We start from the raw sequence: 15309 nt of genomic DNA, 5'->3' as shown, positions 1-15309 counted from the left end.
GGGGTTAATTTTATTGGAGAGGGAGGGGTTAATGTATGCCTGGTGCTTACTAACGTGTGTGGGGGAAGGTGACTGAGTGACACAGGGACAGATCGCAGGTTCAGCTATGCTGAACCCTGCAATCTGACCCTGCCTGTCACTTAGGAGATCCGCCCGCTTGTGTTTACACAAGCGGGCGGATCTCCACACTCGATTCCCTGACGATCAGGGAAGAGCAGCGGCGAACGCTGCCGCTCCTCCCCTGGCCTGACTCCCGCTCTAACTGAATACAGCAGGAGCGAGCCTCCGGCGGCGCGCACCGCCGAGAAAGGGGAATGTCTGCCGACGTAGTACTACGTCGTCAGACGTTATCGAGCCACGCAGTAGTGCTCTAGTGAGCAGACGGCAAGTGGTTAACTCCTTGGACCGCGCAGAAGCATGCAGTTGCAGGGCGCTTGCAGAGTAGACCCATTTACTTGAATGGGTAGCGATTGGCAGACAGTAGCATCCACCAAAAGCAACTGGGGGGTTCATTCCTGCATGTGTACCCCTTTGGCTGCTGCCTCAGCAATTAAAGCGGGTAGGGATTGGGGGCAGTAAAACTGCGACTCAACCGCTGCGTCCCCCCCCCCCAACTGATCGAGCCTTAAGGGTTGCACTGCCGAATGCAACTAAGGGCTCATTCACAAGTGCAGCGGGCACTGCTGCTCTTCTGAATAGCAATCCAAATGTGTTTGACAGGTAATCAGTAGGTGATATGTTGCCTCCTCACCACCTGATTTATACCCATGATTGCCATGCAATGCATGTGATTTGGACACAGTAGTACAGCAATTAGCAGTTTGAAGCCCCGTACACACGTACGGATCGTCGTCATACAAACGTCGGCGGACGAAAGATCTTCCGATTGTACGCGTGTTAGTATGGTGCCTCCGACAGCTGTCTGCGCACAATCCGCGGACAAGAGTCTTTCTTGCAAACATGAAAATTTTTGTCTGCGGACACCAGAACAGACGATTGTTCGCCTGTCAGTACAGAAATCAGCCGACAGACCGCAGATTTGCAAGACTGGGCATGCTCAGAAAATAAAAAACAAAGGGAAAGTTAACCATTACATGACATCACTTCTGCAGTCAGCTGAAGTCTGCGGACAAAATTCTTGTGCTGTCTTTGCACTTTTCAACAGACACCGACATCCCGGGAGAAAAGACGAACGTTTGTATGACGACGATCCGTACGTGTGTACGGGGCTTAAATCAGGTGGTGAGGAGGCAACACTGGGTGATATTGTGCCTGGTGATCTTAGATCCATGTTGTTCAGGTAGATTTCCAACCTCTTTAAGGTTGCTAACCCCTGGTGTATATATACTGGAATTTACGCAGCTATAGGCGCTATAATGTAATGGCAATAATCAGCAACCTATAGTGTGACTGTGATAGGGTGGCGTGCAATCTGGCGTTAAGAGACACTATCTGGGGGGGGTCACTAACTGACACTGACATCAATACGGACACTAACACAGTGATCAGTGATAATACCTTACACTGACACTGTACTGATGGTTCCAGCCCCAGACATTCAGCGCTGAAAGAGACATGCTGTCTGAGTAAAAGTAATAAGTAACAAATGCTGCAGCAGTCAGAGGTCTTCAGAGCCAACTTATTTTTACTTTGCAAATGGTCACAAATCTTTTGGTTATACTTCAGCTTTAAGAAAATCAACATTTCTCCTATAACAAGTTTCCATTACTAGTATTAGGTTGCATTTAGTAGGAGTTATTGTGTGTTTTAACCTACATTAGGTTTTGGTTCACACTTGTGCAACTTCTGATGCGACTTGAGTCACACAAAATCAGATAACAAGGGAAATCTCATTGTTTTCAATAGTGCCCATTCATAAATATGATTCAGAACAGTGCGATTTTGGAAAAGGTTCCTGCACTACTTTGGTGTAGTTTACAGTGCGCCTTGACCCTGTAGGATCCAAAGTCGCCCTACATGATTGCACTGTAAGTCGCATCAAAGATAGTGTGAACCGAGCTTTAAAGCGTTTGTTACCCGAACACTTAGTATTCCTAATATGTGCCTGCTGTACCATGTACAAGTATGGAAAAGTATCCTGTTCTCTTTGTATTGATTTCTTTATGTGAAATCCCAGGTGTTCCTGCCAATCCCTCTGCTTTCCTAATTAAAACTGACCAAACTAAGCGAGACAACTCCAGCTGTGTTGGGAACTCAGCCTGCTCTTCTCCAATGATCAGACTTGTCTTGACACGCCCCCTCTAAATAGCCATTTACTGGGAAGCTCAGTGTACTGCTGCTTCTCCTCCCCTAGCTCTTATGCAGCTGAGAACAAAGGGAATGTGATCACTTATAAAAAGGGGAAAAAAGGTATTTATAATGTATTTTTATATCTCTACAAAAATGTTTTGCCTTTCATTTATATTTTAAACTGAATGGGTTGTTTTACAAGGTGATCGTTTACAATCACTTTAAATTGCATATACAAGGATAAGAATGGAACCATTCTCATCTTGGTGAAATGTTGATAGCAGACTAAAGCCCCGTACACACGCACCGATTGTCGGCCGACCGTTCGGCCGTCTTTTGTCCGGTGCTGTCGTGTAGGTTGAAAAGTGCTAAAGACTGCACACGAATTTTGTTGGCCAACAACAACCGACTGCAGAAGTGATGTCATGTGATGGTTAACTTTCCGTGTGTTTTTTCTTCTCTGAGCATGCCCAGTCTTGCTCATCTGCTATTTGTCGGCCGAAATCTGTACTGACTGACGAACAATCGGCCGTTTTTTTGTTGGCCTACAAAAATTTTATAGCATGCACACCAGATTTTGTTCGGCCGAAAAGTCGCAGTCGGTTGTCGGAAGCATCATACTAACAAGCCGACAATCGGCCGATGGGACGTTGGCCGAATATTTACGGCCGACAATCGGCACGTGTGTACGGGCCTTAAGTGTGTTTTCCTTGCAGAGCTAAGACGTCAGCAGCTAACTCTATATACAGTCAGGTCCATAAATTGTGGGACATCGACACAATTCTAATAGTTTTGGCTCTATACACCACCACAATGGATTTAAAATGAAACAAACAAGATGTGCTTTAACTGCAGACTTTCAGTTTTAATTTGAGGGTATTTACATCCAAATCAGGTGAACGGTGTAGGAATTACAACAGTTTGTATATATGCCTCCCACTTTTTAGGGGGCAAAAGTAATGGGACAGATTAACAATCATAAATCAAACTTTCACTTTTTAATACTTATTGCAAATCCTTTGCAGTCAATTACAGCCTGAAGTCTGGAACGCATAGACATCACCAGACGCTGGGTTTCATCCCTGGTGATGCTCTGCCAGGCCTCTACTGCAACTGTCTTCAGTTCCTGCTTCTTCTTGGGGCATTTTCCCTTCAGTTTTGTCTTCAGGAAGTGAAATGCATGCTCAATCGGATTCAGGTCAGGTGATTGACTTGGCCATTGCATAACATTCCACTTCTTTCCCTTAACCACTTAAGCCCTGGAAGATTTTACCCCCTTCCTGACCAGGGCCTATTTTGCGATTCGGCACTGCGTTACTTTAACGGACAATTGCGCGGTCGTGCGACGCTGTACCTAAACGAATTTGACGTCCTTTTTTTCCCACAAACAGAGCTTTCTTTTGGTGGTATTTGATCACCTGTGCGATTTTTGATCATGCGCTATAAACAAAAAAGAGCGTCAATTTTGCAAAAATAACAATATTTTTCCATTTTTTTTTATATGAAATTCCCCAAAAAAAAAAAAAAAAAGTAAAAATCAAATTTTTTTAACATTTTAGGCCAATTTGTTTTTTACATATGTTTGGTAAAAAAAAAAATCGCAAAAAGCGTATTTTGATTGGTTTGCGCAAAAGTTAGTGCGTTTACTAACTAAGGGAAAGATTTTCGTCATTTTTGTTGTTTTTTTTTAACGAGTAATGGCGGCGATCTGCGATTTTTTTTTTTGCGGGACTGCGACATTGCGGCGGACAGATCGGACCCTTGACTGACATTTTTGACACTTTTGGGGTTACCAGTGACATTACTACAGTAATTAGTGCTATACATATGCACTGTTACTGTAAAATGACACTGGGAGGGAAGGGGTTAAGTTTATTTGAGAGGGAGGGGTTAAGTGTGTCCCTAGGGGCGTGCTTCTAACTGTGATTGGATGTGGCTACTGGTGTAAGAACAGAGATCAATGGTCCTACATAGCAGCACCGTATGATCTCCATTCTTACACAGGGGAGAATATTAGGCGGCTGTGTTTACATTAGCCGCCTGCCTTTCTCCCGCTGTAACAGACAATTGCGAGTCCGCTCGCTCCCTAGAGTCTCACAGGCTAGCGACGCAGACCTACGTCGCCTTGCCTGTGAGGGGCTGACCGCCGCAGTAAATAGTCGTGCGGCGGTCGGCAAGTGGTTAAAAAAATCTTTGGTTGCTTTTGCAGTATGCTTTGGGTCATTGTCCATCTGCACTGTGAAGCGCCGTCCAATGAGTTCTGAAGCATCTGGCTGAATATGAGCAGATATTGCCCGAAACATTTCAGAATTCATCCTGCTGCTTTTGTCAGCAGTCACATCTTCAATAAATACAAGAGAACCAGTTCCATTGGCAGCCACACATGCCCACGCCATGACACTACCACCACCATGCTTCACTGATGAGGTGGTATGCTTTGGATCATGAGCAGTTCCTTTCCTTCTCCATACTCATCTCTTCCCATCACTCTGGTACAAGTTGATCTTGGTCTCATCTGTCCATAGGATGTTGTTTCAGAACTGTGAAGGCTTTTTTAGATGTTGTTTGGCAAACTCTTATCTGGCCTTCCTGTTTTTGAGGCTCACCAATGGTTTACATCTTGTGGTGAACCCTCTGTATTCACTCTGGCGAAGTTTTCTCTTGATTGTTGACTTTGACACACATACACCTACTTCCTGGAGAGTGTTATTGATCTGGCCAACCGTTTTGAAGCGTGTTTTCTTCACCAGGGAAAGAATTCTTCGGTCATCCACCACAGTTGTTTTCCGTGGTCTTCTGGGTCTTTTGGTGTTTCTGAGCTCACCGGTGCGTTCTTTCTTTTTAAGGATGTTCCAAACTGTTGATTTGGCCACACCTAATGTTTTTGTTATGTCACTGATGGGTTTGTTTTGTTTTCTTCAGCCTAATGATGGCTTGCTTCACTGATAGTGGCAGCTCTTTGGATCTCATATTGAGAGTTGACAGCAACAGATTCCAAATGCAAATAGCAGACTTGAAATGAACTCTGGACTAGAGCCCTGCACGGGACTGTTTTCTTAAATCCGCACCCGCCCGCTTCCGCTGAATGTACGACCAATACCGCCCGCACCCGCAATGTTTGTGTCCACTCCCGCCTGCTCCCGTGGATTTTATCTCAGAGCTTGTGAAAAATGCACAAGACTAAATATTCGTTCAAGTTAACTTCGCAATTTATGAAGTTTAACTCTTTCTCATTTTTTTCAGTGACAATTGAGAATTGTTTCCAGATGTCTGACTTGCCTTGCTTTGATTTTGTCAAGTAAACAGCCGCTTTAATCTTCTTCTCAACTTCTTGTGTTGACTCCATTTCTACTACACCGTTCCCCACGTATCTCCCACAAAATTTTCTGACCGCCCACAGCAAAGGAAAAACCGACCGCTCCAGCGAGAGCCCAAACCTAATGCAGCCCTCTACTCTGGACCTTTTATCTGCTCCTTGTAAATGGGATAATGAGGGAATAACACACACCTGGCCATGGAACAGCTGAGCAGCCAATTGTCCCATTACTTTTGGTCCCTTAAAAAGTGGGAGGCGCATATACAAACTGTTGTAATTCCTACACTGTTCACCTGATTTGGATGTAAATACCCTCAAATTAAAGCTGAAAGTCTACAGTTAAAGCACATCTTGTTTGTTTCATTTCAAATCTATTGTGGTGGTGTATAGAGCCAAAAAGGATTAGACTTGTGTCGATGTCCCAATATTTATGGACCTGACTGTATGACCATACTATCTCAAACTAAGCCAGAAAGTGTACAGAAGGCTTAATAAAGTTAATTCAAAGCAAGTATTGAATCTGCTATATTGCTTCTGCAGATAAACGCTTTTTACAATAAGTTAACAGACAGAGGGTATAACAAAGAATCTGGAGTTCAGGAAATTTGGTGTTGATAAATTCTATTTATTTGAAGAGAAAAAACAATTCAAAATAGAAGACATGTGAGTATCAGAAAAATCTAGAATTTTTACTTTTCTGAAAACAAGAATGAGACTGAGACAATTCTATTGTATATAGATATGTTGCAAATGACAGTACTCTATAGAGATATCCACATTGTAGTCTCATCAGTAAGATACATTTGGATTGGTTGCTGAATGCAGAATGCTAGGATTTGAATGCATTTACCTTAATATGTGCATGCACTATGACACCGTCACGTTAGTTCTTTAACCTAAATGCATTTAGGTTAAAAAAAAATAAAAAAATGACACTGTCTGTATCTCCTCCCTTCTCCCTAAACCCTTACCTGACACCACTCTGGATTCAGCATTGTCCCTACCGGCAGCCCCAATCTGCTCTCATCCTGCATTCACAGGCTTTACTGATAGCTCCTGCTGCTTTCACTCAAATCCAGTGAGAAGGGAGTGGGGGGAGGGGCCAAGCTGCGCTGTGTGTGTCTCTAAACATACACAGCCTAGCTTGGAAACGTGTCCACATGAGTGCAAGGAGAACTGGGAGAAGAGGAGGGGTCTAGCGGGGGACCTAAGAAGAGGAGGTTCGGAGCAGGTAAGTGTAACATGTTTGTTATTTTTTTCAAAAGTTGCTTTACAATCACTTTGCTAAGTGAACTGCCTCTATTCTTTTAGGAAATCAAAGTGAACGTTCTTTTAAGCTGGGATTCCACCAGTAGATTTTTTTCATTCAGCCTGCAGGCTAAACAAAAGAAATCTAACAGACTCCTCAATCCACACAAACAGTGCAGATGGACAAATCCCCCATGCCAGGCTATTGTATTCTGCCTGCTGTCAGAATACCAGGACAGTGCCTGTAGTTGATTGCTATTCAAACATTTTTGGTCTTGCTCCTTTCAACAAAAGTCAATTGAGTGATAAACTCTGGCAGGGCCACCCACTATTAGAATTTCAACTGATTCCTCTGAATTGGCATAAACAGTGTAAGTCAACTTTTTTGTGAATAAATTAAAGCTATGTTCACATCAATTGCCCAGTCATGTGCAATTCACTTTGACCATGATTGGGGGTTCAAAGTGAACACAGCATCACCTTATTTACTTAAGCCCCGTATACACGTACCGAATGTCGGCCCGAACGATTGGCCGTCTTTTGTCCGTTGCTGTCCTGTCGGCTGAAAAGTGCAAAAGACCGCACACTAATTTTGTCGGCAAACAACAGCCGACTGCAGAAGTGATGTCATGTGATGGTTAACTTTCCATGTGTTTTTTCTTTTCTGAGCATGCCCAGTCTTGCTAATCTGCTGTTTGTCGGCCGAATTCTGTACTGACTGGCGAACAATCGGCCGTTCTGGTGACGGCCAACAAAAATTTTATAGCCTGCACACCCGATTCTGTTCGGCCGAAAAGTCGCTGTCGGTTGTCGGAAGCATCATACTAATAAGCCGACAATCGGCCGATCGTTTGGCGGCCGAATATTTACGGCCGACAATCGGTACGTGTGTACGGGGCTTTAGTTATAATTCTATAATGAGGCTGGGTTTACACTGATGCGGTGAGGGAACCACAGCGATTCCTGTGCGAGAACCACATCAGAATCGCCAACAGGTCACACTGCGCTCTGTATACCGCTAAAAGTTATTGACACCCCCAAATCGGTTCGCAGAACACAATGTGAACTCTCGAATCAGATGGAATTGGATCACATGAGTTTGAACACCTATGCCATCCGATTCCACTGTGGACAAAAAAGGGTCCTGCACCTTTTTGGTGCAGATTCAGTGAGAATTGAGCCATACATAATGTATGGCTCAATTCGCACCGCACTGAATTTGCATGCCATTTGTATAGGAATTTAGTGAGATTCCTGTACAAATGATATGCGATGCGGTACACTGCTTCAGTGTGAACCCAGCCTAAGTGAACAGCTATTATGCCTTTAATAAATCAACTTCACTGCTGGCAACAGTGGCAAAGCTACTACGGTACAGACCAGTAAATGCATTACTGCATTGGCTTTTTAGTATTTCCAAAGTAACTATCAAGTTGTTCATTTGTATATATAGTTTGCACTATGCCAGTAGGCTACTCATGTTAGCTTTACTAGCTGGCAAGCACATAAGTGAAATGTATATATGTATTGTCCATATGCACTTTTTTCAGATGATATAAATACTGAGAGGATAACTCCAATATTTTTTGGTGCATATTTTAGAATTTATGATAAATTAGCCATCGGCAGAAAATACACAAATCCACGTATTTTGGCCTAAATGGCTCATTGCAGTACATGAATTCTTCTCTGATGCTACTTGTCCCGGTTAGTGTTTGTCCCCATATAGATACAGAAATAAGCATTTGACAGCAGTAATACATGATCATTTCATTTAATGAAAACAGACACAAAACATGTATATTGAGGCCTGTTCACAAGTAAAAGGAGTAGAAAGCGGAACTTTTGCTTACGAAAAAACAGTTTTTTATTGCCCCCAAAATTTCACCAAACCCCATATCATATTTTATTAAGAATTAAAGTGCCACTATAGCCAAACTTATTTTTTACATTTTTGATAGAATGGTTGGAACCCCTGTTTACCTGACAGGAAGTGATGGAAAATCTTTAAAGGAGAAAACAATGTCTAAGATAAAGGTTGTCCCCAGGAAAGGAAGTGAGGGGAAATATCTCTAATGGAGTCCCAAATAAACCTGACAGAGGTGCCAATCTTTCCCTACTCTATCCACAATAAAATAAAAAAAATGGGTATGGATACACTTTAATGTAAACATGGTTTTATTTAGAGATGGGGGTAAAAGTAAATGTAAAGATTATGCCAAGAAGAAAAAGACATGCATGCATTATATATTGTCATTTTTTCCAAGAATTATTCTGTCATTGGCATATCCTCGTCATCTTCAAAAAGAGCCACAGTGTATTGTCCTTCTGGACAATACATCAGCTCTTGTACCTCTCCACCACCATTGCTGGGTTTCTGAAAGTGTATCTCAAGAAGATCCCGCAGAGTATCTTTGTCTGCAATATCTGGGATTCCTGTAATTAAAACTGTACGGTTACATTCCAGCTTCCTCATCTGCAATTGAAAGGAACAAGGACAGATTATAAAAAATTCATTGTTTGTAGATTGCTTCTATGTAACATGGTGGATTTACTTTATATGAAGCTGAGAGCCACTTTAAAGTGAGATAAATCTGATCCAATTAGCTGTCCTATCGATCTGGCCCCCTCACTCCCTTGTCTGACAACTCAGCCTTTGGCCCAGGACTTGAGGCTTCTGAAGTATTAGAACCTTCAATGCTTCATGGCTTCAGCTTCGCTAGTCATACCCACTCTATGACCCAGACAAGACCTCTTACTACGACAGTAAGCACACGACCCTAAGACTGGTTTATCAACGACACAACTCCAACTCCGGAGGGCCTTTTATTACGCCCCCACAGTGGTACCCTTTCACAAGTTCTGCAGTGGGCCCCCTTCCTGCCATCTTGGGGCCTCCCCACGGTGGTGGAATGCCAGGGCCCGGTTGCAAGTGTGACCTTTGCGATCCTGGAAGCTCACCCATTGGTGTCAGTAGTTTTTATCTTTTGGTATTTTAATTGTATTATTTTTTATCATTTTTTTTTTTTACAATGTCACTGACTATGACTCTGTCCATTCAGAAAAGGAAGGAGCTGGTAAAATACATATTTACTGACCCCTTTCTGACTCTCTATTGTGACACATCCTCTGCAGCAGCTGGCAGGAGAGGGGAGGGAGGATGCCGGCAGCACAGTGGGGGGGGGGGGGGAGACCAGGGGAGCACACAGGGGCCCAGAGACAGCAGAACACAAGTGAACTGGATAGGAGGAGCGGCGGGGCAGCATACAGAGGAACCAATCTCCCCCACTTTCCTCCTGCAGCTACAGGAGGAAAAAGGAGGACAGTGATTTCTCTACATGCTGCCCCCACCGCCCCTCCTATCCAGGTGTACAGGGGAGCCGCACATGCCCCCTGGAGCATGGGGCCCGGTTGCAATTGCAACCCCTAAATTTACGCCCCCGCTTGAACATTTACAACCACTTCAAGGTGTCTCTCTCTCTGCCCAATTTTGTAAGTTTGCCCCTGAAAACGAAATGATCAGTCTATAATTTTAATGGCATGTTATTTTAACAGTGAGAGACAGAAAAACAACAAAAAACCCCTAGAAAAACGCATTTAAAAAAATCTATAGATTTGCATTTTAATGAGGGAAAGAGGTATTTGATCCCCTATCAATCAGCAAGATTTCTGGCTCTCAGGTGTCTTCTATACAGGTAACGAGCTGAGATTAGGAGCACTCTTTAAAGGGATTGCCCCTAATCTCGCTTGTTACCTGTATAAAAGAAAGCTGTCCAGTGTCCACAGAAGCAATCAGATTCCAATCTCTCCACCATGGCTAAGACCAAAGAGCTGTCCAAGGATTGCAGGGACAAGATTGTAGACCAGGGGTGGGGAACCTATCGCCCACAGGCCATATGCGGCCCCTGAAATTATTTGGTCCGGCCCCCCGTGCCACTTGGTCTGTCTGTCACAGCTGAGCTGTCAGAACAGAGCCAATGTTTCTTGTATAGTTCCGGCTCCTTTCTGTCTGAGTGAATCACAGGTGGAGTGATATCAAATGCACTTCGGCTGTGAGGAGACTAACCGAGATACAGGAACCTCTAACTTCCTCCAGTGCGGCGCCGCTCCTGAGTCTTTAGCCAGCATTTCCCACCAGCAGTACCCACAGCAGTACCAGCCAGCACTACCAGCCTGAGCCAGCAGTACCCACAACAGTACCAGCCTGAGCCAGCAGTACCCACAGCAGTACTAGCCAGCACTACCAGCCTGAGCCAGCAGTACCCACAGCAGTACCAGCCAGCACTACCAGCCTGAGCCAGCAATACCCACAGTAGTACCAGCCAGCACTACCAGCCTGAGCCAGCAATACCCACAGCAGTACCAGCCAGCAGAACCCACAGCACAGCAGTTCTTTTCAAAACTTACGATGGCAAAGGGTTGACTGCGCTCCAGACTGAGCGAAAACCTGGAAAAACAGTTGCAAGTAGAAACATCATCAATACCAGCTAACATCACACACCTCACCAAAGAGACGCAGTTCCAACCATCATATTAGAGGTGAGGTATTAAATGTTTGACCAAATATAACAGGCTAATTTTTAAGTTTATAATTTTGTATGGCCCCCGAATGATGTTATAAATATCCAAATGGCCCTTGGCAGAAAAAAGGTTCCCCACCGCTGTTGTAGACCTACACAAGGCTGGAATGGGCTATAAGGCCATCGCCAAGTAGCTTGGTGAGAAGGTGACAACAGTTGGTGCAATTATTCGCTAATGGAAGAAACACAAAATAACTGTCAATCTCCCTCAGTCTGAGGCTCCATGCAAGATCTCCCCATGTGGAGTTTCAATCATCATGGTATTGGTGAGAAATCTGCTCAGAACTACAGAATCTTATCAATAAGCTCATAGTTAGTCAAGTTGAAAAAAGCCACAAGTCTATCAAGCTCAACCAATAAAAACAAAAATGAAAACACAACCATACAATCCCATATTCACAATCCTATACCTACAGTCGATCCAGTGGAAGGCGAAAAACCCCAGAAAAACATGATCCAATTTGCTACAGCAGTGGAAAAATTCCTTCCTGATCCTCTAAGGAAACCTTTCCATATTTGGAGACGAAATCTCTTTTCCTCTAGATGCAAAGAATGCCTCCTTTTCCTTTGTGATAACCTTAAAGTGAATAACTCAACACCAAGTTCACTATAATATTTACTTATGTATGTATTTATACATGTATACATGTTGATCATATCCCCCCTTAATCTCCTCTTCTCAAGAGAGAATAAATTCAGTTCCTGTAATCTTTCCTCATAGCAGAGCTTCTCCATGCCTCTTTTAGTTTGGTTGCCCTTCTCTGCACTTTCTCCAGTTCCCAGATATCCTTTTTGACAACTGGTGCCTAAAACTGAACTGCATATTCCAGATGAGGTCTTGGTAATGATTTGTACAGGGGCAAAATGATATCTCTCTCTCTCTCTGGAGTCCATGCCTCTTAATACAAGAAAGGACTTTGCTTGCTTTGGAAACCGCAGCTTGGCATTGCATGCTAATATCTCAAGGCAGCTGGGACCACAGTCACCAAGAAAACAATTGGTACCACACTACGACGTGAAGGATTGAAATCCTGCAGTGCCCACAAGAAAGCACATGTACAGGCCTGTCTGAAGTTTGCTAATGAACATCTGAATGATGCAGAGGAGAACTGGGTGAAAGTGTTGTGGTCAGGTGAGACCAAAATCAAACTCTTTGGCATCAACTCAACTGTTTAGAGGACAAGGAATGCTGCCTATGACCCCAAGAACACCGTCCCCACAGTCAAAAATGAAGGTGGAAACATTATGCTTTGGGGGTGTTCTTCTGCTAAGGTGACAGGAAAGCTTCACCAAATCAAAGGGACGATGGATGGGGCCATGTACCATTGAATCTTGGGTGAGAACCTCCTTCCCACAGCCAGGGCATTGAAAATGGGTCTTGGATGGGTATGACAATGACCCACGGTCAAGGCATCAAAGGCGTGGCTCAGGAAGCAGATCAAGGTCCTGGAGTGGCCTAGCCAGTCTCTAGACCTTAATCCCATAGTAAATATGTGGAGGGAGCTGAAGGTTCGAATTACCAAATGTCAGCCTCAAAATTACTTGGAGAGGATCTGCAAAGAGGAGTGGGACAAAATCCCTCCTGAGAGGTGTGCAAACCTGGTGACCAACTACAAGAAACGTCCTCTGATTGCCAACAAGACTTGTGCCACTAAGTACTAAGTCATGTTTTGTGAAGGGGTCACATACTTATTTCATGCATTAAAATGCAAATCAATTTATAACTTTTTTGAAATGCGTTTTTCTGGATTTTTTGTTATTCTGTCTCTCACTGTTAAAATAAAAAATCAATTCAATTTCATTAAAAATTATAGACTGATCATTTCTTTGTCAGTGGGCAAATGTACAAAATCACCAGGGGATCAAATACTTTTTTCCCCCTCACTGTATATAAAAAAGGCATTAACACCTAAATAGTGCAATAGATACTTTAACCACTTGCCGACCGCCGCACGACTATCTACGTCGGCGGTCAGCCCCTCACAGGCAAACTAACGTAGGGCTACGTTGCTTGCTTGTGAGGGTCTAGGGAGCGAGCGCGCGCCCCCCGGGGCGCGCTCCCGCTCCCGCGTGGTCACGGACCCCCCCGCGCGTGTGACCAGCGGACCCGATGTCCGCCGGTCACTCGGCGATCGGCGGGGGAGAGGGAGAATGTCAGGCAGCTTGTGTAAACAAACTGCCTGTCATTCTCCTCGCTGCAAAGACACTGATAAAACGGATCTGGTATGTAGATCCGTTGATCAGTGTCCTTACAGCTAGAGCCACAGCCAATCACAGTAGAAACCACGCCCCTAGGGACACACACAGCCCCTCCCTTCCAAATAAAGTTAACCCCTTCACTACCAGTGTATTTTTACAGTAACAGTGCATATATATAGCACTGATTACTGTAGAAATGTCACTGGTAACCCCAAAAGTGTCAAAAATGTCAGTCAAGGGTCCGATCTGTCCGCCGCAATGTCGCAGTACCGCAAAAAAAATCGCAGATCGCCGCCATTACGCGTTAAAAAAAAAAACAACAAAAATGACAAAAATCTTTCCCTTTGTTAGTAAACGCGATAACTTTTGCGCAAACCAATCAAAATACGCTTTTTGCGATTTTTTTTACCAAACATAGGTAGCATAAAATAAATTGGCCGAAAATTTTTAAAAATTTTGATTTTTACATTTTTTTTGGGGGGAATTTCATATAAAAAAATGTGAAAAATATTGCTATTTTTGCAAAATTGACGCTCTTTTTTTGTTTATAGCGCGTGATCAAAAAATCGCACAGGTGATCAAATACCACCAAAAGAAAGCTCTGTTTGTGGGAAAAAAAGGACGTCAAATTCGTTTAGGTACAGCGTCGCACGACCGCGCAATTGTGCGTTAAATTCACGCAGTGCCGAATCGCAAAATACCCCCTGGTCGGAATGGGGGTAAAATCTTCCGGGGCTTAAGTGGTTAAAAAAATAAAATGGGAGAACATAAAATTTGATTTTTGAACCAGACGGCAATGCATACATATACATTTACATCAAGCAAAAAACATTTTTAAAACTAAAAAATAATAATTTGAGCGAAAATTGAGGTTCTCATGTACACTGCTGCTGATAAATGGACATTTAGGTGCAGCTGGGTGTTTTTTTTTAAGACTCTCCTCTATGTTATCTTATCTGTCCATGTACACTGAGATGTTTAAAGTCGTTTAGAGGCAGTTAAGTTTGGTGGCATTTTTTTGAAAGCAAAAAAAATGCATTCAAACGGAAGTTTATTGGCATTTGAAATGGCAAATGCTTGTAACCACATGCAAACATGTCTAAATGTGGTAATTCACATTTATAAGCATTTCCTTTATAGGTGTTTTCAATGGGGATACATTTCTGACCATTTTACAATGTAAAAACGCTTCTAAATGCAAACGTCACTAAACGCAGCACAATGGACGTTTTTAACCGTCGATTACTAGCTGTCAAGTTCCAGCGTTCAAGAGAGGTTTTCAAACATCCCATGTACATGAAGCCTGAATATTAGGATGAAGTTTAGGAGAAGAGATTCTCTTGGTATGGTATAATATACTAGTAAATATTTTATATTATAAGCATCAGAAAAATGCACAGAAAATTATTCTAAACCTGATTACACGTTTTACGTTGGACTAAGTTTTATTTTTGGAAAGAGGACAAAAGGGATGAAAACAGCATCCTTTTTGAAAATTTCATAGACATTTGTCAACCCCATGGAGAATTATTTGGAATAACATCCACTGACTTACCTTGTGGTTCTGCAGGCTGCCTTCTAAAGAAGGTGCTACACACACTTTGTGAGAAGATTCTCCAAAAGGTACATGGAAGGATTTTTTTTCTACCAGTCGTGAAGCAACTGTAATATAGTAACAGTTATATCAGAAACATATACTGTATTTCCTTATCCCCT

General features: G+C 43.2%; 1 protein-coding gene across 1 annotated transcript in view; it reads right to left on the bottom strand.

Annotated features, from left to right (window-relative positions):
• Window positions 1–9072: 9072 nt before the first annotated feature.
• The window catches only part of IFI35 (interferon induced protein 35), a 129585-nt gene continuing 123348 nt past the window's right edge, over window positions 9073–15309 (bottom strand). The window contains exons 7-8 of the mRNA XM_082271499.1: window positions 15149–15255; window positions 9073–9290 (exon numbers count right to left, since the gene is read on the bottom strand). Of these exons, the coding sequence (XP_082127625.1) occupies window positions 9084–9290; window positions 15149–15255 (314 nt within the window). The 3' untranslated portion in view covers window positions 9073–9083. The remainder of the gene's footprint in view (window positions 9291–15148; window positions 15256–15309) is intronic.

This window comes from Pelophylax lessonae, assembly GCF_965119305.1.
Source record: "Pelophylax lessonae genome assembly, chromosome: 11".
NCBI lineage: Eukaryota > Metazoa > Chordata > Amphibia > Anura > Ranidae > Pelophylax > Pelophylax lessonae.
This window is presented reverse-complemented; position numbering and strand designations above follow the sequence as displayed.